The sequence below is a fragment of the Gadus macrocephalus genome, chromosome 12 (genome assembly GCF_031168955.1).
Source record: "Gadus macrocephalus chromosome 12, ASM3116895v1".
Taxonomy (NCBI): domain Eukaryota; kingdom Metazoa; phylum Chordata; class Actinopteri; order Gadiformes; family Gadidae; genus Gadus; species Gadus macrocephalus.
The window spans coordinates 21,766,472-21,790,942 of record NC_082393.1 but is presented as its reverse complement, the minus strand read 5'-3'; the positions used below and the strand labels follow the sequence as shown (position 1 = coordinate 21,790,942).

At 43.3% G+C, this 24,471-nt stretch overlaps 3 protein-coding genes and 1 long non-coding RNA gene across 6 annotated transcripts; all 4 read right to left on the bottom strand.

Annotated features, from left to right (window-relative positions):
• Nucleotides 1–5,178: 5,178 nt before the first annotated feature.
• LOC132469864 (transmembrane protein 275-like) lies at nt 5,179–7,177 on the bottom strand. Its single transcript, XM_060067980.1, has one exon. It carries the CDS (start codon nt 6,351–6,353, stop codon nt 5,784–5,786), a length of 570 nt encoding a protein of 189 aa, XP_059923963.1. The 5' UTR covers nt 6,354–7,177; the 3' UTR covers nt 5,179–5,783.
• An 81-nt stretch (nt 7,178–7,258) lies between these two features.
• Nucleotides 7,259–18,637, bottom strand: mknk1 (MAPK interacting serine/threonine kinase 1). The gene is made up of 14 exons (XM_060067958.1): nt 18,471–18,637; nt 17,671–17,733; nt 17,151–17,235; nt 16,661–16,768; nt 16,480–16,577; nt 16,118–16,197; nt 15,964–16,037; nt 15,751–15,855; nt 15,612–15,667; nt 15,425–15,520; nt 14,861–15,055; nt 14,034–14,198; nt 13,815–13,858; nt 7,259–9,522 (listed from the first exon to the last, which is right to left on the bottom strand). The coding sequence occupies exons 1-14, from the start codon at nt 18,519–18,521 to the stop codon at nt 9,264–9,266; spliced, it is 1,479 nt and encodes a 492-aa protein (XP_059923941.1). The 5' UTR covers nt 18,522–18,637; the 3' UTR covers nt 7,259–9,263.
• LOC132469873 (uncharacterized) lies at nt 9,805–13,808 on the bottom strand. The gene is made up of 2 exons (XR_009528500.1): nt 11,262–13,808; nt 9,805–11,231 (listed from the first exon to the last, which is right to left on the bottom strand). It is a non-coding gene; the product is annotated as an uncharacterized LOC132469873 (long non-coding RNA).
• A 245-nt stretch (nt 18,638–18,882) lies between the features above and the next one.
• On the bottom strand, nt 18,883–23,771 carry mob3c (MOB kinase activator 3C). 3 transcript variants are annotated; one of them, XM_060067978.1, is made up of 4 exons: nt 23,317–23,640; nt 21,056–21,651; nt 20,226–20,428; nt 18,883–19,275 (listed from the first exon to the last, which is right to left on the bottom strand). In XM_060067978.1, the coding sequence occupies exons 2-4, from the start codon at nt 21,471–21,473 to the stop codon at nt 19,246–19,248; spliced, it is 651 nt and encodes a 216-aa protein (XP_059923961.1). In that variant the 5' UTR covers nt 21,474–21,651; nt 23,317–23,640; the 3' UTR covers nt 18,883–19,245. The 3 variants fall into 3 exon arrangements, with proteins under 3 accessions (XP_059923961.1, XP_059923960.1, XP_059923962.1); XM_060067977.1 differs by having other exon boundaries at nt 23,322–23,640; XM_060067979.1 differs by lacking the exon at nt 18,883–19,275 and having other exon boundaries at nt 21,060–21,651; nt 23,322–23,771.
• Between the last annotated feature and the right edge of the window lie 700 nt (nt 23,772–24,471).

Genomic DNA, 24,471 nt, shown 5'->3' with positions numbered 1-24,471 from the left:
TACGGAGCCCTTCTGATGGGACACCCTGATAAGAGATCAAATTACTTGACTATTTGCTTATTATCCTATTAATGTCCATAACGCACACACACAAACACACGGGCGCACACACACTCAGACACACAAACCCCTTCATGCACACCCACAAATGCACACAAACACACACTCACTCTACCCCTCATCATCCTGCACACACACACACACACACACACACACACACACACACACACACACACACACACACACACACACACACACACACACACACACACACACACACACACACACACACGCACACAACAGACACACACAAGGACAAACACACACACACACACACACACACACACACACACACACACACACACACACACACACACACACACACACACCACACATTTGGTACACACATTCTCTGTATTACACATGTATACTTTGTTGGGCACTTACACACTTGCATACACTTACACACACTTACACACACTTACACACACTTACACACTCCCCATGCCTGAGGCCCTGAGACTGGACCGTGACGCAAAGCTCTCAGGCGTCGTGTTGTAGCGCGTGCGTTTCACATGCACAGACAAACTGCGCCAAGGTAACATGACCTCTTTATACCCTCCATAACCCTCTCACACACCTCTGATTTATCTCTCCCCCATACACCCAAAGCCAGGCAAATGAAAGCGCCACCATGATGGCTGTACACGCTGATCATCCATCTCCACTGTTGTGTTCCCCCACCATAACAACCCCCCCGCCCCCCTTAAATCTTCCCCTGACCAGGGCTGCTGCAGGTCCGTGACAGCACTAAAGTGGACCATTCGTTCTCACCTCCGAGCCCAGAGGAGTCCGAGTCCGAGAGTGATGCAGAGGAGTGAATGCCCGTCACTCATTGGCTGCCAGAGAGAGAGAGAGAGGGAGGAGAAGAGAGAGAGAGGAGAGAGAGAGAGAGAGAGAGAGAGAGAGAGAGAGAGAGAGAGAGAGAGAGAGAGAGAGAGAGAGAGAGAGAGAGAGAGAGAGAGAGAGAGAGAGAGAGAGAGAGAGAGAGAGAGAGATCTTTGAATCCGTTCTTTTTATTTTTTCCCATCTTTGGATGCTCAACTAGCATGTGATTCAGCCTGTGATGAAGCTTTGCATGAGTCTCTTAATCCCCTGAACTATATCCCACTGCTTTTAAACAGCCTCATGCATCAGTCTGTAATGCCAGCCATGTCTGGAGTTTATAACGCACCGGGCTACATTTAGATGGCCTTTTATTTGAAACTTAAGAGAATCTTAAGATGCAAATACCGAGCAGGGAAGCGTTGTGTGTGAGTGTTTGTGTGTATGCTCGGATGTGTGTGTGTGTGTGTGTGTGTGTGTGTGTGTGTGTGTGTGTGTGTGTGTGTGTGTGTGTGTGTGTGTGTGTGTGTGTGTGTGTGTGTGTGTGTGTGTGTGTGTGTGTGTGTGTGTGTGTGTGTACTTGTACATCATGTGTGTGTGCGTGTGTGCGCGTGTGAAATGAAAATGTATATGAAAAGGATTGATGCAAGGATGAGACATTTCTTATTGTTTTAGGATTACAATATTATTCATCTAAAAGATTAGGGTTAGGGATTGCTGTTAGATTTAGGGGTTGGTTTTAGGGTTAGGTTTAGGGGTTGGTTTGGTTTGGTTTTAGTGTTAGGGTTGGCATTTAAGGCATCGCTCTGGAGAGGATTTAGTTCATTTGAAAAATGTCAATTTAAATGTATTTTCAGCTTGATGTTCAACATAACGATGTAAGGTTAACCTATTTTGGTTAGCCTATCTATTTTTTGGGGAAAATAATCACACTTTCCTATCCACTCGCTTCATTCCCGCTCTTCTCCGAGGCGGTAGACCCTCTGCCTTTTCACTGTTCTTTTTCTTTTCAGAGACAGCCCACCTGTCTGCCAGCGCGTCCCACCTGTCCCTGGTGGGCTTCCGAGTTAAATTCTACCGTTAAAACCCATTACCGACCTATCAGCCTGCTCGTAATGCTGTCTAACGACCTCATTTCCCTAAGTGTTCGCCTCGTCCGTCACCGGAGGCAACGTCAGCTCCACCTCGCCTCTTCTGACGGTCCCGACAGCTCAGAGGCGCACTCCGAGCCCTGTGCCGCCACTGGGCGGACCTCCTCTCCGTCACCCGTCCTCATCATCCCGTAGCGGGATGGGACGCTCAATCTGGGGAAATGTGTCATGGTAAAGTGGCTGGGGACACACACGGGGGCGAGAGAGACTTTGAAATGAAAGTGCTGCTTTTTTCCCCATGTGCTATATCTACTATACTCTATTAACCAGCGCAGCACAGTCAATCAACACCACATTTTTGATGGGAAGATAGGCATTGGTGAGAATTGGAACATAAAATAGCTGATCGCTATAGCCTATAGATATTGCAGCTAAACCCAGGTTGAAATGTTGATTGACCTGTAAAAGTAGAGAGTTATTTAACACGGATGAAACAGAGCAAAACAGCAGTGTGCATGTGTGTGTGTGTGTGTGTGTGTGTGTGTGTGTGTGTGTGTGTGTGTGTGTGTGTGTGTGTGTGTGTGTGTGTGTGTGTGTGTGTGTGTGTGTGTGTGTGTGTCCGTGTGTGTGCGTGCGTCTGTGTATGCTTTTGAGTGTCTGTGCATTTGCCTTTGCATGCTTGTGTATGTGCGTGTGTGTGTGCCTGTGTCTGTGCATGTGCATGCTTGTGTATGTGTGTGTGTGTGTGTGTGTGTGTGTGTGTGTGTGTGTGTGTGTGTGTGTGTGTGTGTGTGTGTGTGTGTGTGTGTGTGTGTGTGTGTGTGTGTGCCTGTGTTCGTGTTTTTTTTTAAAGAGAGACAAGGTGCACGATTGCGGAAAAAAAAGTCTCATAGCGAAAGTGTGTGGGGGTGTGCGTCCCTCTCTCATATGATTCTCTAGGTCTCCCAGCACACCTTTCTGTGAAATGATTTGGTAAATATGGAATGGGGCCCCTAGGCCACAGAGGCTGGGCCCCTCTTCAGGAGTGGATAATTGACTCCTTTCCCTCCTTGATAATTCATTGTATGCCAGCTAATACATCAAAAAACAGCCCTGCTCCTCAAGTCCCCAGACACCCCCCCCCCCCCCCCCCCCCCCCCCACACACACACACACACACACACACACACACACACACACACACACACACACACACACACACACACACACACACACACACACACACACACACACACGCACACAGGCACACACAAACACACAGCATCAAACACCCTCAGGAACCAATGACTATGAAGGGGTCCCACAGAAGACATTTAAAGGGAAGAAGAAGAAAATGACAAATGGTTGGGGTTCTCTGTGAATTAATTATGTCTTCTATACTGTGGGCAGAGCTGGCTGGTTCCAGATCTGGGAATGAATTGTGTCTTCTAAATACTGTGAGCAGAGCTGGCTGACTGCCAGACTAATCTTGGGCAACATATGACCAGCTACACGTGAAAGAACGAAGGTAGAGAACGGAGGGAAACTAATAGAGCAATCAGCCTGTAGAAAAGTGATGTCTGAGTCAGCTCCAGTGGACATTAATGCATTCATCACTCGATGGTAATACCCAGCAGCCCTCTTTCCCATTCAGCACCTGCCCTCCCTTTGAAATAGATTAGGATTAATATCATGACCGAGATAGCGTTTGTTTTACAATAGCTAAGTCAACACTGGTGGCAGTCATTAGGAATTAGATGTTAGTCTTCTACCGTGAGGATGAATGTGTGGCGATAGTGACGTTGAGGGAGAAGGTATGAATTGCCCTTCTCTTTAGACAGGGTGGGATTGAGAATAATAGAGTCGAACACTTTGCTCTTTCAATGCAAGATGATTAATGCCGAACCTCAGGCGTTTTGGTGTAATGCCATACCAATCATATCAGGATGGGTAGAAGTTGGTACTTTAAGAGAAAACAACAGAGATAACAAAGGGTTGTCCACCTGCATCAGCTGCAGGATGGATCTGTACAAGATGGGGTCACAAAGACACCGTCACCTTGCTGTTGTTCTATCTTCATGTTATCTGGGAATATGTGAGATTTCCTTTGGGAATTTTTTTCGGCTGCTAGGAGGCGACCATGCAAGGCCCCCCCCAGCACCCCCCCCCCCTATAGAAACAGAGCAAACTAGATCCAACCGGCCCGAGAACACCAAAGTCAGTTATAATGATGTCGTAGTTCTTTATTAAACTTTTTATTTTGTAATGTGTATCAAATGACATTGGGTAATATGCTTAGTTATAGGGTTGGGGTCATTAATGAATCAAAGGAAATAGAAAACATTGGTTATTGGGATTCATGTTATTTTGTATTAAACTGCCAGATAATAGGTTTTCTAATATTCCATTGACAGAGGAATAACCTAATGAAACACATTTAAATGTATAAATAAAGTATAATGGCTACTGGCTGTGATGGGAACTTGGTAGACTAGGCGTTTTTTATCCATAGGGATGCATGGTCTGAATATTGTTAGAGATATTCACACCACGATAAAGTTTTGTTATGTTGTTATGATATTAAATATTATGTTGGTTATATCTGTGCGTGTATAGTTTAGTGTGCATGCTTTGCTTCAATTTAAATGAATATAAAGTTAAAAAAAGGGCTTATGCAGTCTATAATTGTTAAGTAAGACAAGATATGCTACATAAACAACGAAATGATCTGACCGAATGAAAAAAGCTAAGGGATTTTGGAGCCCGGATAATGATCGGTTTGAAGGGCAGCAGCTCCCTCTAACGGCAGAAAACGACATAACGTCACGTAAAACCACTCACGACACGAAGATGGAAAGAATTAGGTCTCTAAGCAATTTGTTTCCATTAACATTAGAAACACAAACGCGTTCAGAAGACAGTGACCGGAGGTCACTTGCTGGAGGTCCTGACCTTTGACCCTCTAAACCTAAAAATAAAATAAAAACATTCCCCTGGACCCTCAGCCACCCTATACTGCTACAATAGTCCTTCTGAAGAGGGGTAGATCATCCCAGCTCCACCACTCCGAGCATGTCTTCAAGTCTGATGACTTCCACTGTGCGGGAATCTGGATTTTATCAACTCATGATTGCAATCAATGTGTTCTGGCTCAGTAAAGGAAAAGGCAAAGTAAACGTTCAGAAAATGCAACAAAAATGTATCCTTGAATTCATACAATGTATTTGAATCAACTTAATTCATTTTATTATTGGATAATATGTATAATAACATATATTTTTATGTTATTAAATATATGGTAGTGTATTAATAGATAAACAGCAGTAATCCAGCCGTGACCAGCAAATGCTGGTTCTGATGCGCACGGGCAAAAAGCATCGATTATAAATGTGAGTGATGAGGGGGAGGAATAGGTCTAGTATTATAAAAAATAGGATTGTATAAGCATTAGTTTCTATTGTTAAGTATTATTTGGTGATATTTATTACATTCAACGTTTTACATTTTACTTTTAACGTCTGCAAGCTGAAACGTAAGCCAGTTTTGTCGGATTTTTATATTCTTTTTTTTCTCAGCATTAACAGAACCTATACGTTTGCATAAGTAGTGCATATTTACCACTGGAATTACAGTTTGGTTTGGCAAGTCCTGACTAAAATCACGTCAATAGGCAGTTCTTCTCTTTAATAATCTCATTGATAAGTTGTAATGTTATAATTTATCAATGTAATCAAATTGTGATGTTATCATGTATATTGAACATCTCAATTGACCAACAGAGATCCACAGATTGCTGGATCCGAACGTAGCCATTGCACCTGCACGCTGATCAAGGAAGGGTTGGGGTCCCATCAGCAGGGCCCGCCTCTCCTTCACCCAACCCATGCGCTGTCCCCGTGGTTGCGCCTAGAGCAGGGTGCTCCTCCTGGATGGGCGATGACGATGTCAGGGAGTCGGTGGGGCTGAGCTGAACGGCGATGGTGTCCGGTAGCGTGTGCTCACTGGTCTCCATCTCAAACGCCACGGCGCCTCCCATCTTCATCATCATCAGCCCCGAGCTCGAGTCGCACCCCGCCGCGCCCACAGACGTAGCGGGGCGCGCGGACCTCCTGCTGAACACACAGCACGTCGTGAAAAAGGCCAAAGCCACGAGTAGGAGGAGGGGTCCGATGATGATGGGCGGGTTGTTGCTGGGCAGGAGGGTGCCGAACGCAAAGGCGCCCACTAGGGTAATGTTGACGCCGGCTAGCGTGACGCACAGCCCGCAAGCGCAGCACAGCGCCGGAGATGGCAGGTTATGCGGCGGCCGCGTGGCGCGCTTCTTGGGGAGCCTGGTTTGAGCGGGAGCGGTTGGTGTTCCAAGCGGTGGCTTGGAGGAGAGGGGGTCATCCGGGGCCATGCTTCCACGGGCCCCCGATGAAGACAGCAGCTCTGGATGTTTTTTTAAAGCGCAAATCCAAGCAGCATGTGGATGCTTGACTTCTTCAGCATCATGTGCGTTGAGTTATTACAGAAGGCAGCTGGGAGAGGAGCAAAAAAAGGCTGATTGGTCACTTTTTGACACCTTTATTTTTGTTTTAACCTTAAAGTGGGAGATGGGATAGGAATTATTCAAGAAATAGACCTGATTTGAAATGATATAGAGAACGTTGTCATTCTCCTAAAATAAGCATTTTATCCATCTCCTTATAGTGCAGAGCCACAGTTTTCAAATCAAAATGAACATGCTACACGCCAATCTTTGTAGACTTCGCTAACAGGTTATACAATCGAACGCTTGTCTGTACTTACCTTGGACGGTCTTGGTAATCTTAAAGCCATTATTTTCCAGATTCACATTAAACAATTCCACTGCGGATCCCAGTGGATGAGTAGGGCTAGGCTACGCTGTGAGCCAATGAAACAATTAACCGGGTTCAGGAAGACGCGTTGATTTATAAATGCACTCACATGGGGGCGTAAAGGCAACGTGTACGCGCCTAACCATTTGTCCGCCCAGACCATGAGTTCATGAAATTGTAATCATTTCGGACTGCCCCTGAGGATATGTTTGTGTTAATTATTCGTGTTGAATATAGTATGGTGACATTTTTATTGAAAAAAAAACTTATTCTTAAAGTGCTAATATGTAACATATTGGACATATCTCTAGTCAAGGTTGAGATTTAATCTTACTATCAACACTCCGCAAACCCCCCCACCCAGCCAATCAAACCGTTGCATTTAGTGGATACTTGAGTTATTTTAATTATAAAAAGTTGCTACCTAATACTAATAAAAAATAAAAGTAAAGAGAAAAGACGGTTCTTGTGAATCACTTTTTAATGGGAACGCAGCTTTGAAAATGAATGCAGGAATACCCCGGAGAGCATTTATTTGCATAGGGTCTCAAGAGGTTCAACACAGTAGCCTATATATCACAGATCAAATCGCATTCAATGTTTCTTACTCACCATCCGCACGTAAAAAAATAAAAATAATGTTACGTGATGAGTGGGAGGGCTTTTACAAGCCACCGTTTTCAAATGGGTTCCCTCAGAGAAAATCTCTTAATTAATGTCTGCCCTTTGTTGCTATAGGGATGTAGTGTCCATGGCAACAGGGACGGATCTGTTCAAATGCCGTGAACATTAAGCCACAAAGCCAACAAAGTTAATAGCTTTGTGGGAAGAAAAAACAAACTAAAATCGTGTGCGACTTCTGTTGTTGACCCCATGAAACATAACAAAAGGTTTATCAGTATACACAAAGGATAACTAAACACATAATAATTAAATATAGTAGAGCATAAAATAAAAATGTGGGGGAAAGTAATGGCCATGTGTTCAAAATTACGACTTGTTTAATGCTTGGTTTTGGTAGATTGCTAAAGGGCAGTCACAAAAGAACAAACTATAAATTATTTAATAAAAAAAAAAAAAGGTTTTCCCTTTACAACAGCTCTTAAAAAATAAATTGAATACAATTAAAACCAACACATGTGCAACATGAGAACTCAAACGCCTTTAGATTGACCAGAGACATGAGGCAAATCAATACTTTCTCTCACCATCACATAAGGGATGACGGGGTCACAGTTGTACACAAACAACAAAACAAGGTGCACTTGGGGAATCAGAGGTCTTATGTTGGCGGTTAAGGAGCACCACTGTTTGAATTCACCTTTCAACTCCCAAATATCCAAAGTAATGGTTTAAACTTAAAGTGAACAGGTAGGCTGTGTCTCACAGGTTGAGGAACTGGCAACTCCCATGCAACCTAACTGAGAAAACACATCCATTTGAAGAACTAGCTCCATTTTAAAGTGAACAGCGAATTCAACCTACAACTTAAATTCCATTAATGCTTATAGTAAAAAAATAAAGCTTAGAAAAAGGGAAAAATATATAATATCACTGCTCAGTAAGAACACATTCACAGCTGGAACAATATAAATACAAATCTTAAGACGATTTTTACATCAGTAGCTGTATTTATCATTTTGATGTTCCCATAATAAGCAACACACAAAATATAAGTATTCCTATTGTAAAAACCTAAAACCCTTGTAAAAAAATAACAATGTAATAGATATGCTCACTTCAGAAAACCTAACAACTCAAGGCCGCCTAAATTAAGTGCATATTTTAACAATAAGAGTCAACACTTAACCAACTGAAAACACCCTCGACATCACAGCTTGCAACAGGACAGGAAACACTAACAGACATGAGGTAGCCAGGGATTACATGTCCCTCCAAGTGCTACAGGACCAGATAAGACCTACGACCATGAAAAGTACTTCACCAATGGAAACGACCCATCACAAGGCTACACCAAAACATACGCCAAACACAGGAGCCTTTTCCATCATCCAATGCCAGTCAAGGTTCGCAACTGAGCTGCACAACAAAAGTACTGTTGAGTCGTTCCTTCACACATTGCATCAGTCCTTAAAAAAATTAAAAAGGTACTGTTGAAAATATAGGATGCAGATGCGATAACGATGTCAATGAGAGGGGCTACAGCCAGAGAAGAAGAATGCTTCAAACATGGTTTTCTAGGTTTACCATATCATCATAATCATCCTTATTGGGAGCATACATACATTTTTGCCACCATTTTACCAGGATGGTTCATTTATTTAGGTTTAAGTAAATTTCATCAGACGATTAAAAAAAAATAGTGGTTCCGTTGAAAATCAAAAATTAGATGACGACGCAGAAGTGACAATAACGGATAAACCAATGGGCAGACAGAAGAAGAGGAGGGCAGTTCAAACATGGCTCTCAAGAATTACCACCGTCGTAATCCTCAAGGTGCGGGTGGGTCAAGTGGCGACGCCAGTCTCCGGCGAGGGCAGGAAGTCCGCGGCGCGCATGGCATTGGAGTGGGCCCGTCGGCGTGCCAGCCTGGAGTTGGAGGGTGGGGACAGACGCATGGAGCAGACCACCACCACGGCGGCGCCGGCCACCACCCCGGCGCCGGCGTCCTCCAGCTCCTCCAGCTCCTCGTCGTGGTGGGACAGCTGGCGGTTGAAGGCGATGGCGTCGGCGGTGAACTGGGTCAGGTCTTTGGTGCTGCTGTTCCTGGAGGCGCAGAGAGGGGAGGAGGCGTTGATGTTGTGCTCGGTACAGTCAAGTGCGTGGTTCAGGGGCCACATACAGCCCAGCTGATCAAGGGGGCCGGACCAGTAAAATAATGGCAAAATAACCTACGTCAACTCCAAATCCTTAGCTTTGTTTATTTTTTAGTACCATGCTTCCTCATTCAGCCTACATTTGTAGCCTACATAATCACAAGGATCTATATTAGCACAACACATTTATTCACAGATAGGCCAATGGAATTGAAATAAAATGCATTTCACATTCATTAACAACTGGTTAATTTTTATAGAGTTGAGTGAATACATTTTTACATCTGAACCAACTCACCACACTAAACAAACTCAAGTGGGAGCTATGAAGAAAGCTATCATACTGCCTTGAAAATGTAAATGTGCACATATAAATAAAATAAAACATAAAAGTTATAGCAGTGCATGAGCAATGAGATTAGGCTACATCCGATTAAACTGTTTGGTAGGCTACTGAAGCTGAGAATGATATACTGCACAACATTCCTTGTCTTTTAACATGAAACCTGAGTAAACTTATTTTCAAAGATCTGTATTCATCAGAGTGCAAACATTTCTGAAAGAGCATCACGAATTTGGCCCAGGCCTACTTGCTGATTAACTTCTTTTTTTTCTCACTGCAGTATATTTGCTGCTGCTGGCTTCTGAAACTTGGCATATTTTAGCCTTTACGAGTGCATCAATATCAGGTGCCAAATCCTGAGTAGCAGCACATTTCACAATGTCATTCAAGTGCGTGTTTGTTAACCTTGAGCGGTGCTTTGTTATATTTAGGTTCATTACACGCTATAAAATTGATAAATTATTATTATTATTACAGAGAACACCTGTTCAAAAAGATAGGTAGTCCCAAACATGGATAACCTTTGCAGCCAGGGATGTTAATTTGGGGAACCCTGGCAAGAGATATTGATCAAATGTGTCCAAGCCCACCGATGCAAATTTCTCCTTCATACTGGTATCACACTGCAAGTCAATTATCTCGAGTTGGATGTCAGCTGGCATGTCAGAAGGCTTGACTGGAAATGGCGGGCAAAAAACAGCATATTCCTCCTCTAGTTCACTGAAGACCTGAAACTTCCGCTCGAACTGCCGCAGCAATCCTGTCATCTTGTCTTTGTATTGATCCATATCAGCATTACGTCCGGTCGCACGCACAGCGGTTAGACATGGTAAATGGGAGGTGTCACCACTAGATAGCTGCACCTCCCAGAGTGACAGTTTTAACTTGAATGCGCGTATGCGGTCGTTATACTGAGGGACAATTTTTTTGCAGCCTAGCAACATTTTGTTACGATTATTCAGGTGCTGTGTAATATCCACCATAAAGTCAAGATCCTGCACCCACTGCGGACATTTAAGTTCCTTCACTGGGCTACCCATTTTCTCCATGAACTATCCAATATCCTCTCATAGCTCTAAGAAACGCTTGAGCACGGCACCTCGGTTTAACCACCGTACTTCAGTGTGGTATGGTAGGCCAGCCTGAATGTCATCATCTCTGAGAAAAGTGTCAAACTGATGGTGATTCAGACCTTGCACTCTGATACAATTAGTTTTTACAACCACACCCATAACATGATCCATTTTTAGTGTTTTGCAACACAACGCTTCTTGATGCAAAATACAGTGAAATGCCCCAAAATCCCAATTTGCAGTCTGTACTTTCTCTCGGGATTTTGTCGCAACGCCTGCCTTTCTCTTGACCATTGATGGTACACCATCTGTAGCGAGGCTGACGGCACGCAGTGTTGGGAAAGTTCACTTTCTACGTGAACTAGTTCAAAGTTCAGTTCACAAATTTTAAAATGAACTAGTCGAGTTAAACCTTCATAATTCAAAATTTTGAACTAAGTTCACAGTTCCAAAAAATTAACTAGTTCATAGTTCTTTTTTTCAATACGTTGCTGTGAGCTATTATTTTTTTCCGGTATTTTGAACATTGAGCCCCCTTTGTGGTTTGTCTAGGATGAAATAGAGTGGTTGAATCAAGTATCGTAGCGAAATACAGTTTATATCGTGTTTTAATGCAAATTTAGCACATTTTGTAAATCCCATTGATTTCTGTTGGAAGACTCATTGCTCGTTGGCCGGAAACGGAAAGGGGAGGTATTTTCGCTCGGTTCTAGCCCTACTGTTGAGACGGAGAACCGAGCGAAAAGACTACAACCAAGCGTAAACAGCCCCCCTTTCCTTTTCCGGCCAACAAGCAATGATTCTAGGAGGTATTCTAGTCTGCTGAGCTATGAGCCAGAGAGCTAACGTTATGGATTGTACATATTTATAATTCGAAATTCGTCTCAGCCTTTATACCACAGATACTCCAGGGTCTATAGCATATAACCGCGTTGTCTGATTACAGTTTGATTCATTTCACAATTTAACAGCTCTCGTTTTGAAGTATAATCACTGTGCCATTAGTTTCAATGGGAATCGCGATGGCCTATGCTTTCAACATAAAGTGTACATATTTATAATTTGAATTTCGTCCCACCCTTTATACGACAGATACTTTAGTGTCTTTAGCATATAACCGCGTTTTCTGATACAATTTAATGTATCAGTAATGTAACAGGTTAATTTGCAACTGCAAATTAACCATGGATATGATCGGTTGCCAGGATATAACCATGGCAACCGGTCAAACAACGCAGCGTTCTGTGCGCGCATCCGCCGTGTTGATAAACAAATAACCCCCATTGTGAAGGGGGTTATTTGAAGGTGCCGTTCACAGACACCAGAATGAACAAGTTCACAGTAACGTTCATCAGGCAGTAATACAGTTTGTTCAGTTCACGTTTGCCCAAAATATGAACAAGTTCAGGCACAACACTGACGGCACGGGACCAGTCCACTCCGACCTTGTCCAGCACTCCAACGAGAGAGCTGAATATGTAATTCGCTGTTGTAGTGTCCTTCATAGGCACCAATCAAGGAACTCCTCTGTGATTGCCAAAGTCTTATCAACACCCCGAATAAATATGGCCAGTTGAGCAATATCTGTTATATCAGTGCTCTCATCAATTGCAACCAAAAAAGCAATAAATGACTTGATTTTGTCATTTATTTTGCTGCCCAATTCTCCTGAGAGCTCCGTTACCCCATCTGCAACAGTGTTCTTCGACAGACTAATGTTGGCAAAGGCAAATCGCTTTTCAGGGAACACGACACTTCTGCAGTCTTCAGCATGCATGTTTTCACGAACTCGCCATCAGAAAATGGCTTGGATGCTTGCACTTGCATCTCGTGAGCAATAAGGTAGCTGGTTATCACTGCTGCATTAGACCTCGCGGCAGAAAGTAAAAGTAGACTGCAGTTTCTTCAGACCAGCTAACAATTTGTCCACCTCCTCTTTTCTTAGTTATCCTTTCAAATGGTGATATTTTTCTTTATTGTGAGTCATAGTGGCGCCGAATATTATATTCTTTGAGCACTAAAACTTGCTGATTACATACCAAGTACACTGCTTTTGTATTCACCTCTGTGAATAAATAATTCTCAGTCTATTTTTCCAGCCAAACTTTATTTGGCTGCCCCCTAGCGGCTGGAGTGAGCATTTTGCTTAGTTCTTTAGAAAATCATAACTCACAGGAATGGGCTAGAGACTTACTTTTTTTTGACACTCAGAAATGTATGCTCTACAAGTCGCGGGCCTGATCAAACCATCTCGCGGGCCGTATGTTTGACACCCCTGTCCTAGATGTATGAAGGATAGATGAGCAACGTTTGCTACAGTCCACTGGGTAGGCTGGTAGACTGATCTATCCAGCACACATCTAGGTGGACGCGCCCACTTGTGAAGTCAGAAGAGGCCCGATTTTCAAAATGGATCAAACTCACACCTGGTGGTGTAATGCGTCACCTTTAAAGATACGGAAGGCCCATTTTATGGTTGTTCGTGTTGAAATACTCGATCCATCCAGATGACAATCGACAACGCATATCCTCGGGCAAAGTTAATAGTAATATTCGGTACCCTTTGCTGTCGCAGGACTGCATTAAACCCTTCCAATCAATTCATTCAGCACGCCTGAACTGACTGTCTAACTAACCACCCTGCTACGTGCATGCACTCTGCCCATGCACTCATTGCGCAGCCTTCCACACGCAGACCTCTTGCTTAATATTTCTACAGGAATTGCCCAAGTCGTGGGTGGATGGTGTATTAATCACAACAGTGTTAATGGATAAGAGGCGATCCTTTTGTCAAGCAAACTAAAAATTTAGAGAGCTAAAGCTCACCTTTGCAGAACACGAGGAGTGGGAAGACCTCTCTCGGGAGCGTTCTGGAGGAATAAAACAAACAAACATTAGCAAAGAAAGGAGGACTTGTAAACACGTTGCTTTTAATAAAGCAAGGCCAGGGTCAAAATGTGAACATGAAGTTGACCACCTTTCCGAGCATGAAGTTAAAAATAAATCACAAAAACGATTGTCCACTCTCAATATAGGGACACGCACCCCTTGCACCCATGGGTGCTGGAGGACCTGAGCAGCACTGGAGCGCAGGTTGGCATCCCGAACCAACAGCTTGGAGATGAGGTCTTTGGCTTCTTCTGAGATGCGGGCCCAGTCTCTCTCTGGAAACTCATACTTCCCTTCCTGGATGCTCTCGAACAGGTGACTCTAAAAAGAGCAAAAAAATAAAATAAAATTAACGTCAGAATTATGCTCTAGCGTTGCCACAAGCTCATGCCATACTCCTCATCGCCCTTCCTGCATCCCCTCTACTCCTTCCGACTGAGCAGAGGAAGCCACCAGTTCAAAACAGTGGAACTCCCCACGCTGCAGCCTAACTATCAGACGAATGGCGTACAGCCTTTATACGGCTGCGTCACGGTGGGAAGAGAGGGCTGGGAACCACGCTGGCTAGGAGGGGTACCGACTAGTGCTGCACGGTTAATCTAATATCAGCCTTTGCAATTGTATAACCGCAAAAGGCTGCAATTCAATTTTAAAATAATAATATATATTAATATATTCTTATTTATTCTATTTAGTTGTACTAAGTTTGCAAAGCAGAAATGCCTTTATTTTGAAAAATGTATATTTATTATTTATTTAATTTTGTTACTGTACACATTTTTTAGTTTTTGTATTTTTTATGCTAGTTTAAGTTTGAGTTGAGAAATAAACATTTTAAAATTATCAGAAATCTGTGTGCATTTTCCTTGATAACCAAGCAAGTAGACTCATGACACCATTTGTTTATTATATCACAATCGCAATATTGTCCACAATAATCGCAATAGGACTTTTTCACCAAATCGTGCAGCACTAGTACCGACCTGGCAGGTCTTGCACATCTCTCCCCGGTCCCAGCCACAGTCACTGCCGCAGTGGCCGGTGAAGGGGGGGCTGCCACTCAGCAGGATGTACAGGATGACCCCAAGGCTCCAGAGGTCGCAGCGCTTGTCGTAGAAGGAGGCCTCGTCTGTGAACACCTCCACCACCTCGGGAGCCATGTACTCTGCAGAGCCACACTGGGGGGGAGAGAGAGGGAGGGCCAATGTTATGATGAGATCAACTTTGGTGTATGGAAGGATTATCGTCCGACATCTGCTGCGTCGTTCAGGTCGTAAAAAAATAAAAACACATCCAAGTTGTAGCATGTAATAAAGTGTGTGCGTTCTACATGTTAGATGCTTAATTCAAGGCTTGATTCAACTAGCCTAAACATCACTTGCTAGCCCTTTCATTCGCGGAGAGAGACTCCCAGAGTGAAGGAGTTGGTCTATTATGTTTAGGCTATCGGACGGACCGATTTGGGATTGTAATGAAACGTTGGTCAATGGTCTGTGATTGCTGTATTTGGGATCATCATATAAAAACCATCCAACTTCTAGTCTTACTGGTGTGGTGAGCTCTGGAGTTGTGATGGGTGTACAGGCGCTGCTCAGCTTCACTCCACTTCCCAGGTCAAAATCACAAATCTTCACAGGGGACACCTGGAAACAGATAAGAGGGCTTACAACTCTCATATCAGCAGACAAACACTCAAACAAAACCAGCTGAAGGTTAGATAGTTTATCATCTTACCCGGTCGGTGTATTCACAAAGGATATTCTCCAGTTTGAGGTCTCTATGTGCAATGCCTGGATCAACGAAAACAACGTTAAGCAACAGACTTCCATGTATCCAGGTGATGCTCAGAGGAGTTCTTTGGGTGGCAACCTACCTTTAGTGTGCAGGAAGTCCAGAGCTAGGGCTATATCCCGGACCACCCTGCTGGCCTCCAACTCATCAAAGTGCCTCCGGTTCTGAATGTGTGTTAGAATGGAGCCTATGGGAACAATATAGTCAGGTTGGAGTGCAGATATCACATGATACATAAATGGTGGCAATAAATGTCATTACAATTTTACTAAAAATCATAATCATTGATGCTTACCTCCACGCAGCTTCTCGAACACCAGGTAGAAGCAGGAACTATCTTCAAAGAACTGAATGAGTTCCAAGATATTCCTGAGAGGAATAAGTTGACCCAAGATTAGAGATTGTCGGTACACTTTACAAATGAGTCACTTTTGTTAATGAGTTCTCACTTGTTTCCCTGACACTGGTAGAGTGTCTCTACTTCCCGGAACACCCTGCTTCGACTGTGGCCCGCGCTTTTCTCGATGATCTAGGGCAAAAAGAAAAATACTTTATAGACAAATCTAGCCTCTGTATTTTTATAATGCAGTTATGCTATGTGATATAATGAGAAAATATATGCTATGCTATCATATTAGAAGGATTATTGCCTTCTTTCATTTGGAGGTAAGAAAGGTAAAAAGATTGTTTAACTAACAATTGAATCAAGACATTCAGCGGCAAAGATCAAAGCACTTAAAAGTTGCTGCCCGCAAAATAGATACATCTTTTATAGCTCTTTCCTGTTTGATACAAGCACTCGTTACCTTACCTTCACTGCAAACTCGTTCCCATCCTGAAGACTTATGCATCCCTGCACTTTCGCACACGCTCCCTGGCCCAAAATTTCTTCAGTCAGCTTGTAGACATCTGGGAGAAAAGATCAAACATTAGCCTTTTAAAATCGGACTATCACTAATCGGAGTATAACTCGAGAAGATGTGAGTCTGTACCGTCAAAGCTCCCTGTGAAGCTGTCTTTTGCTCTGGTCCTCTTCTTCTTCTTTCTTTTGGCTGCTTCTGGAATGTTCAGTGGCTGGCTTTTCTCAATTTCTACAGCTCCTGGAAAATATTAAGAGAAGGTTACATGCAACCTTGCGCTCCAACATTGGTACAGTAAAACATCTCTCTGCAGACCATGACCTTAGCACAAAAGCAGAATTTAAAATAAATAATAGGTATGGTTGCTTCACGGCACTTCCTCTAAAAGACTAATTACAACACCCTCTTGTACCACCCTTTTGATAAGAGATTTTACCATAGCCCTGCACATATCAAATTGATTAAAACAAGCCCTGGGTTGATGTGGGGCTCTTTAAAATACTAATGTGTTCATTTCAAATTATTACAAACCATAGATGGTGTGGAGTGAAAATGGGACCTAGTGATGCTAGTGCTTGTAGTTTTTAAAAGTTGTATTTTAATCATGTAACTTATGTAGTACCTCTCTCCACCGGTGTTGTCCCATTTTGTTGACTTTCCCCTTTGCGGTCAGCTTCTTGGCCCACAGCCAGGGAGCTTCTCTTTGACTGCGAGTACACCGCACCGAGCAGGGGGGGAGGGAGGGGAAAGTGCGAGAATAACCAGATATTAATCCTTTGAAACTGAATGAAAGGACCAGAATAACCCCACAGATAATCGCTATTGTTCACCATGCACCGAAACACTGATAATAGTATTAGTATTTATTCAGAATCTGTAAGTAAAGCAGTTGACCTACAAAATAACAATACAAATGAGTACCAACACTAAGTGTGTTGTCACAACAGGATGGGCTAATGTTTAACAACCTAAAAGGGAAGTGTGTAAATGGTCGGACCTGGCTATTCCCAGAAACTAAACAGAGTTTATGACTCAGCAATATGGTTCCTTGAATCGTCTGTGGTAGAGAAGTATGCCTTATCAGGAAGTTACATGATTGCCCCATATTGGTTTGAAAGGGTATCTGCGGTTGCATGTCTTACCTGTAGAGCGTTTTGGTAGACTTGCAGGTCTGCCATCGCACTGTAAATCACCATATCTGCCAACTGGAACATAAAGGGGGTTCAAATTATTATAAGTATATGTTGACGAGGGCAAGAAACAAGATATAAAACTGCGAAGACCATGCAGGTGAGAGAATATGAAATGGAAAAGACAAACGATGTAATAGATGTTTAACTTTGTGGACCTTGTAGCAAACACCAACCACTTGCCTCGCAATATGGTTTAACATTCAATAAAGGCGTTCAATATCGGAGATCTTTCCGGTGGAGCTCATTGGGGAGATGGACCCCAGAACATTCATGGTCTGTCAACAATGGCACGAATGATGACTATGAATAGTTCGTATTTAGTAGTCATTGTCCCTCGTCAGCAAACCAAGTTATACCAATACAACTATTTTATATAAAAACAGTTTCTAGCGCGGTTAATGAGAGACAACCCATCTAATCGGTACACATTTGAACACAAAGGCCAAGATGAAAGCTAAAATGAAGCTTACTAGAGAATATTGAATTACCCGACCTATATTCGCAATATATTGTGTATTTTAACATAATGGGAAAGGCAACAAAATAACAAATGCCAATGACCCTTAATACAATATCTATGTATAATCTCAACGATCTCAATGAAATCAAACATCAGAGCAACTGACATCCAACTAGGACAGTCGATAGCTCCGAAGTAGCTCACGTTTAATAACCACATTGTCTTCTATTTCAAGCGTCTGATAATCCAAAGGCAGGAAAGGAAAAGGAAATAATGTCAAAACGTTTACCTGGAAACTGTGTCCAAACCGGCAGAATCCTTCAGTCGAAACCTTAGCCATCTGATGCAAGAAGCCATTGCATTGAGCCAATAGGTTAGCGCTGGGTTAAATCATCCTAGCTAGCCTGTGACGCGTAGTGCGGGAAAACCACTGACCGTTAGCTCCGCCCTCTTTTGGCAGTATCTGAATGCATATTGGCCGCGAACAACGTCTGTCAATAACGTCATTGCATTTCGCTACGCCCCAAAACACATAAGGGGAGATTATGTGCATGACGAAACGTCCTAAGAATGCATATCAAGCAAGTTATTGACGGAAGGAATACTGCCGACCTCTTAAGCTTCCTCTTCTAGGCTATTCGGGAAGCGGCTCTCTTCAGATTGACCTCAGAATCCCTCCTGATAATAGATTCAGGCAGAGCTAGGCTCTGGATCCAGGTTTTATTTAGACACAACACCAATATTTACACTGTAAATATATAATGACTTTATATGGAAAATAACATATTTATGAAAACAATAATGTAAATACTCTCTCTTGTACCATTGTTTTTGATCAATCGAGAGTATCAAAGAAAATAAAGCATTAAACACATTTTATATAACTAAACTAAGAAAAAAGTCCCTAAAGAAACATGCTCTATGTAAAGCTTCACAGATAACTTCCAGAATGTGTTTTTTGGGGAACAGTCTGTTTGGAATGTCTATTTTTGAAGTGTTTGATTCCTCTCCAGGCTCAGGGAATGTTGAAATGTAAACTGCCAAACTGTCTCCATAGGCTGATGTTAGTTGCATATCTTCTCTGTCATGGCTTTCTGTAGAAAGAAGGGGGAGATACATGTGTAAGAAAGGGACAAAAAAGGCATACACAATGTCAATAAAGTGCCGAATTACTATTTACAATGACACACATACGTACGTCAATGTAAACAACAGAAATACTGCCCTGGCTGTTTATAGTACAACTTTCAAGGTTTTCTGGCACATTTTCCCCAAGTCATGTTCCTGGTTTTTGCATATCCATTATCATGCTGACGAAACCAGTTTATCTAGCCCTATACAAAACCCTGATATTAATATTGAATCCCTTAAGTGTCATGGAAACGGTGTCAATCATTAACACAGGTTATGTCCACTGCAAACTGGAACAATTACTTCATTACACTGATGAGGTGTGTTTCCATGTCCTATCACCTCCGTGACCTGACCTATTTACTTGCAGTGAGTGACAGTGAATACACACTTCGGATCAACACACTGACAGTGAATTAAAATACAGGTGATTCAATAAAGTAAAGAGTTAATAAATGAATAAATAAATAAAGAGAATTACATGCCATTTGGTGGATGCAGTGATAGTGTATGCATTACATTCTCACTTTCGCAGTGGGAATCTAACCCCTAACCGGGATAAAGGGTTTGATTCCCCATCACAAGTGGGCGTTTTCCACCTAGATGTACCCTCGATAGACCAGTTTACCAGCCTACCCAGTGGACTGTAGCAAACGTTGCTCCTCTATATCCGTCATACATCTAGGTGGACACGCCCACTTGTGATTTCAGAAGAGGCAGATTCTCAGAACAGCTTGTAATGGCTAATCACGGTATACTATGTCACCTTTAAGCATCTTGCCATACACTATGCATGAGCCACTACCCTATCCGGCTCCCGGCTCCCGGCTCCCCCCCCCCCCCCCCCCCCCCCCCTCCCCCTCCACCACCCACAGCTTCCACTAGTTCGTCCTCTCCATCAGGCTCTCCTCACCAGTGGCTCCAGCTCTGAGTGCTCGATGAGGCTGAACTCGGATATGAAGTAGTAGTAATGTTTGTAGCATGTGTTGATGTGGGCCTCGGCCCCCATGCTGCAAATGCTGTCAAAGTGGTGGATGTACACGTGCACGAAGACACGGAACAGTCGGCTCAGCATCTTCTTGCACACCTGCTGGAAGTTCCTGGGGAAAGGAACGCCTGGGGGAGGAGAATAGTGTGGGTCAGTTTGAGACATGAATTCGGTTTCATTTTTTGTGCCCCAATTTGAATGATTCTCTTATTTTGAACAGAAGCTTTTATTCAGAGATGTGATGCTTTCTCTGAGAGACATTTCATTAATGAGCAGGAATAAGGGTTGGGAATCTTGCTCAAGAGGGCCAACCGGTGGATTGGGGAGATTGAGGTTTGACCCATAAGGTTTTGGCTATGGGTCAAACACGCTTGGAACCACAAGACTATTCTGCCTCCCCATCTCTATCCTATTTCGACCACACGATGACGATTGCTCAGTTGTGCCTTTTGTGTTAAAGTGCATTGCGGTGCACTGATTTTCAATTATGTATTTAAGGTAGGGAGCTCTACTCTTTCATTCTGACGGTCATCTAATGGTGATGAGATAGCCATAATCCCACAACCTCATGAGGAACACAGACTATTATCTAAATGTCATGGTCATTTTACAATTAACTCCCAGTCCAACTTTCCCCATTATAACCTCCATTAAGGAAAATAAATTGAGCAGGACAAAGGACCAAATTAGCATGAGTGGTACCCCATCACCGATGCAGGGTGAGGACATGCCGGCCTCCTGTTCCTCAAACACACCTACTCTGGTGGGGAAGATGTCCTCGTCGTTGATGCGCGACTCAATCCAGTCCATCAGCAGGTTCATGTACTTAAGGGCAGGCAGCTTGGTGGGCTTGCGGTAGTCCTCACCGTCCTGCCACCGGTACTCGTAGCGCAGACCGCCGGACATGGTGGGGCAGGAGCGCTCACTGCAGAACTCGCTCACCGTGCCGTAGATCAGGTTAATGCGGTTGAAGAAGTCCACCACGTGCACGGCGATCCAGTCGTTGATGTTCTCGCCCTCGGGCAGCTGCACCACCTTCCTGAGGTCCAGGCCGGACTTCAGAGAGGCCTGGGCCTTCTTGTAGAGCTCGAAGCGCTGGGTTCCCGGTTCGAACCTCTTCCGAGGCCGGAATGTTTTGTCCTTGCTGAACACTTGTCCGAGACACAGGGCCATTAGGGGTCGAATGATCGTATCCCCCACCCCCCTCCTGCTGCAGTGGGGCTAGACAAATAAAACCCTGTTGGTTGTGCGGTCTGAGTCAGAGTGTGGTTCCAGGTAAGCAAACTGCTGTTAAAGTTGATGCGTCAACGGAGAACAGTGGAGGTCACTCTTATTTCCCCAATGCATCTATCTGTGGAACGGAGAGAAAGTGAGGAGAGTCTTACACACTCATTAAATCTTAATTAGGCCCATCACACATCCCCAGTGTACGCACAACATAGAGCTCCAAATGCATAATTTCAATGAATTTGTTGAGGCGTATGTTCATATATCATATAGATAGATTACAAACTGAATATATCTGGTAATTCATATACTACTGTTCTGCGTTGAACGCTGGAGTAATTTGAGTCCACCAGGGACTTATCTCATTGTGTGACAAGATAAGTTTCTCACCACTGGCAATCTTTACCAATTAGGTACAGTGTTTAGATAGATAATGCAAAAACGGTAGGAGAAAAAGCACATATCTTCAGCACTCAAACAGTGATAAGGTGTTAAAAACCTGATAGAGGTTAGGCAATATAGGCAATTAATTTTTATAAAGAGAAACAAAAATCTGGCAGGTGATATATTGAAAACCAAGCTATAACCACGCTCTGCATCTGTTCTTAAGTACTCACTGCTTTTGGTGTTTAATCATGTGAACTAAAAAAGGCAAATGCTGCTGAATGATATTATTTAGAAAAATAAATGTTGAAAACAAGTGTGGCTCAATAAGAAGAACTACTGCTTATTTTGAATGATGACAGGACAAAATTAATGGTGTGTTGAACTGTGGCACCGTTTAGGTGTCCTAATTCCCACGGATTGGCTTCGGTAGTTTCACACACGGGAGGGGGGGGGGGGGGGGGGGGAGGGTAGGAGGTGGGAGGGGTGGGATGTGACGTTGTGAGTACATCCGCATTTGTGTCATGTGTCGTTCGACCAAGACTTCCTGAGGGAGTTTTTTCAGTATATTCCGTTGACCCAAAAAAAACACCAAGTTTCTGTTCCGCTGTGGTTATATTCATCATTCCTGGCGACCAAACAAACACTAAACCCTCCGTCCACAAGAATGTCCAGAGAACCATAATGTATTTATAGGTTAAAGAGCATGTGCCAAGAAAATAATCACAGGCAGACTAAAGTTTGTTGCTCAGTTTATATAATTCGTCTGTTGTTGACTTTTCAACCCCTCTTTAGGGTTGTTGACTTTTCAACCCCTCTCGAGTTTGAGTCCAAGTGCCACAAACTGAATAGATTTAGTATGAGAAGCAGGAGCCCGTGTGAGCTTCTCTTTTTTGCATGGTAAAAGAGTAGTCTTCACAGTGAATAGTAGCCACCACTAGGGGCACAGCTACGTGGTTGAGTGCAGCCGTAACGGATTCCAAAACAAAAGCGTGTGGCGTGAATAGCAAGTTTTACTTTCGTTGCAGAATCAAGATTCTAACTCTCTTTAAGATGTACCTAAGAGAGAACCTCTTTTTCTAAAGCAAAACTGCATAGAAGAATGCACTTAGGGGATTTTGGTTCCCTTAAGTCTGCTGGGTGTCTGTCTGTCACGCTTCATAACAAACTTAACAGCAAATCGTGCCCGATCTTGTAGGTTTCCGTAGACGGCTGACATATGATCATCACTGGAGCAGAACAATGGAGCAGCTCTTTCTGGAAACTCTTTCCCAAACATTCTTCCAAAGTTACTGACAATCCATGCAATCTTAAATAAGCCGAAAACCTTTCAAAAAGGAGAGAGACAGAGGAAGAGATGGGGAGGAGGACAAAAAGAGATTGCAGAAAAGAAAAACAACTTCACTGTACCTGGTTTGTATCCAAGAGCGGCGGACCTGGAATGTGGTGGAGAGCTGTGGGAAGCAAGCAGAAGTCTCTCCAGTGACTTTAAATTCCCTGTGGAGAACAAGTCCAGCTCTGTCCACCCTCTCCCTGCAGCCCCTGTCTCTTCTCCCTCACGGCCACTAGCAGACAGGGAGTCTCCCACTCAAACCCACTGCTGCTCACAACACACACAGAGGCAGGGGCACAAATGGAAAAATAAGTTGCTTGGCTTCTCTTCCTGTATGATGTCACATCCTGACTTTGTCTACTACGTCCTTTTTTTTAATCTCTCTGTCTGTTTGAGTGTTTTTGTGTGTATGTGTTTTGGGGTATTTTGTGTGTGTGTGTGTGTGTGTGTGTGTGTGTGTGTGTGTGTGTGTGTGTGTGTGTGTGTGTGTGTGTGTGTGTGTGTGTGTGTGTGTGTGTGTGTGTGTGTGTGTGTGTGTGCGTGCGTGCGTGCGTGTGTGCGTGTGTGTGTGTGTACCTATAAATCAACATTGCGAGGTTCCAGATGCGTTGCTGTCCTCGTATTTTCTCTCTCTGTCCTCAATTCCTGTGACTGACAATTATTATGAGGAGCACATTCAGCCCACGGCCGTGGCTGAATGTTTGCGGTTCATACATGTTATTTAAATTCTTAGTATTTGTTAGGATAATAGGACTTTTTAAAGATGTTTAAAGACACACCATTCAGCTGTTTATTCAAAGGCTGAGTAGAACCAGTTTATGTAGTTTTGCTAGAAGAGCACCTTTTGGGTATGAAGTCAGTCAAACTGTTATGGAGCTGTGCAGGTAGGATTTCTATTTCAAAATTGAAAGCTTTTCGGGATTACATTTGAGATTAGTTTAGTGAAGCTTTGTTACAGTAGTGTATCCAAGATGCATTGCTTCTTGTGGCCCTAGACAGGTGAACAAACACACATGGATATACGGTGATGAAATACAGGGTTTGTGATGTGAATCCGATGCAGGCAACTGTCTACTGCTGCTGCGAATATGCAAAAATCTATCGCTATAGGACTGCATTGTTCTAACCTTTCCACTAGAGGTCATCATTATCCCTAGAATTTTTACCAGCCTATTTGAAGGGAGAGACACAATCTGTGCGCTGTAGTCACATACAACGCCTACAGTT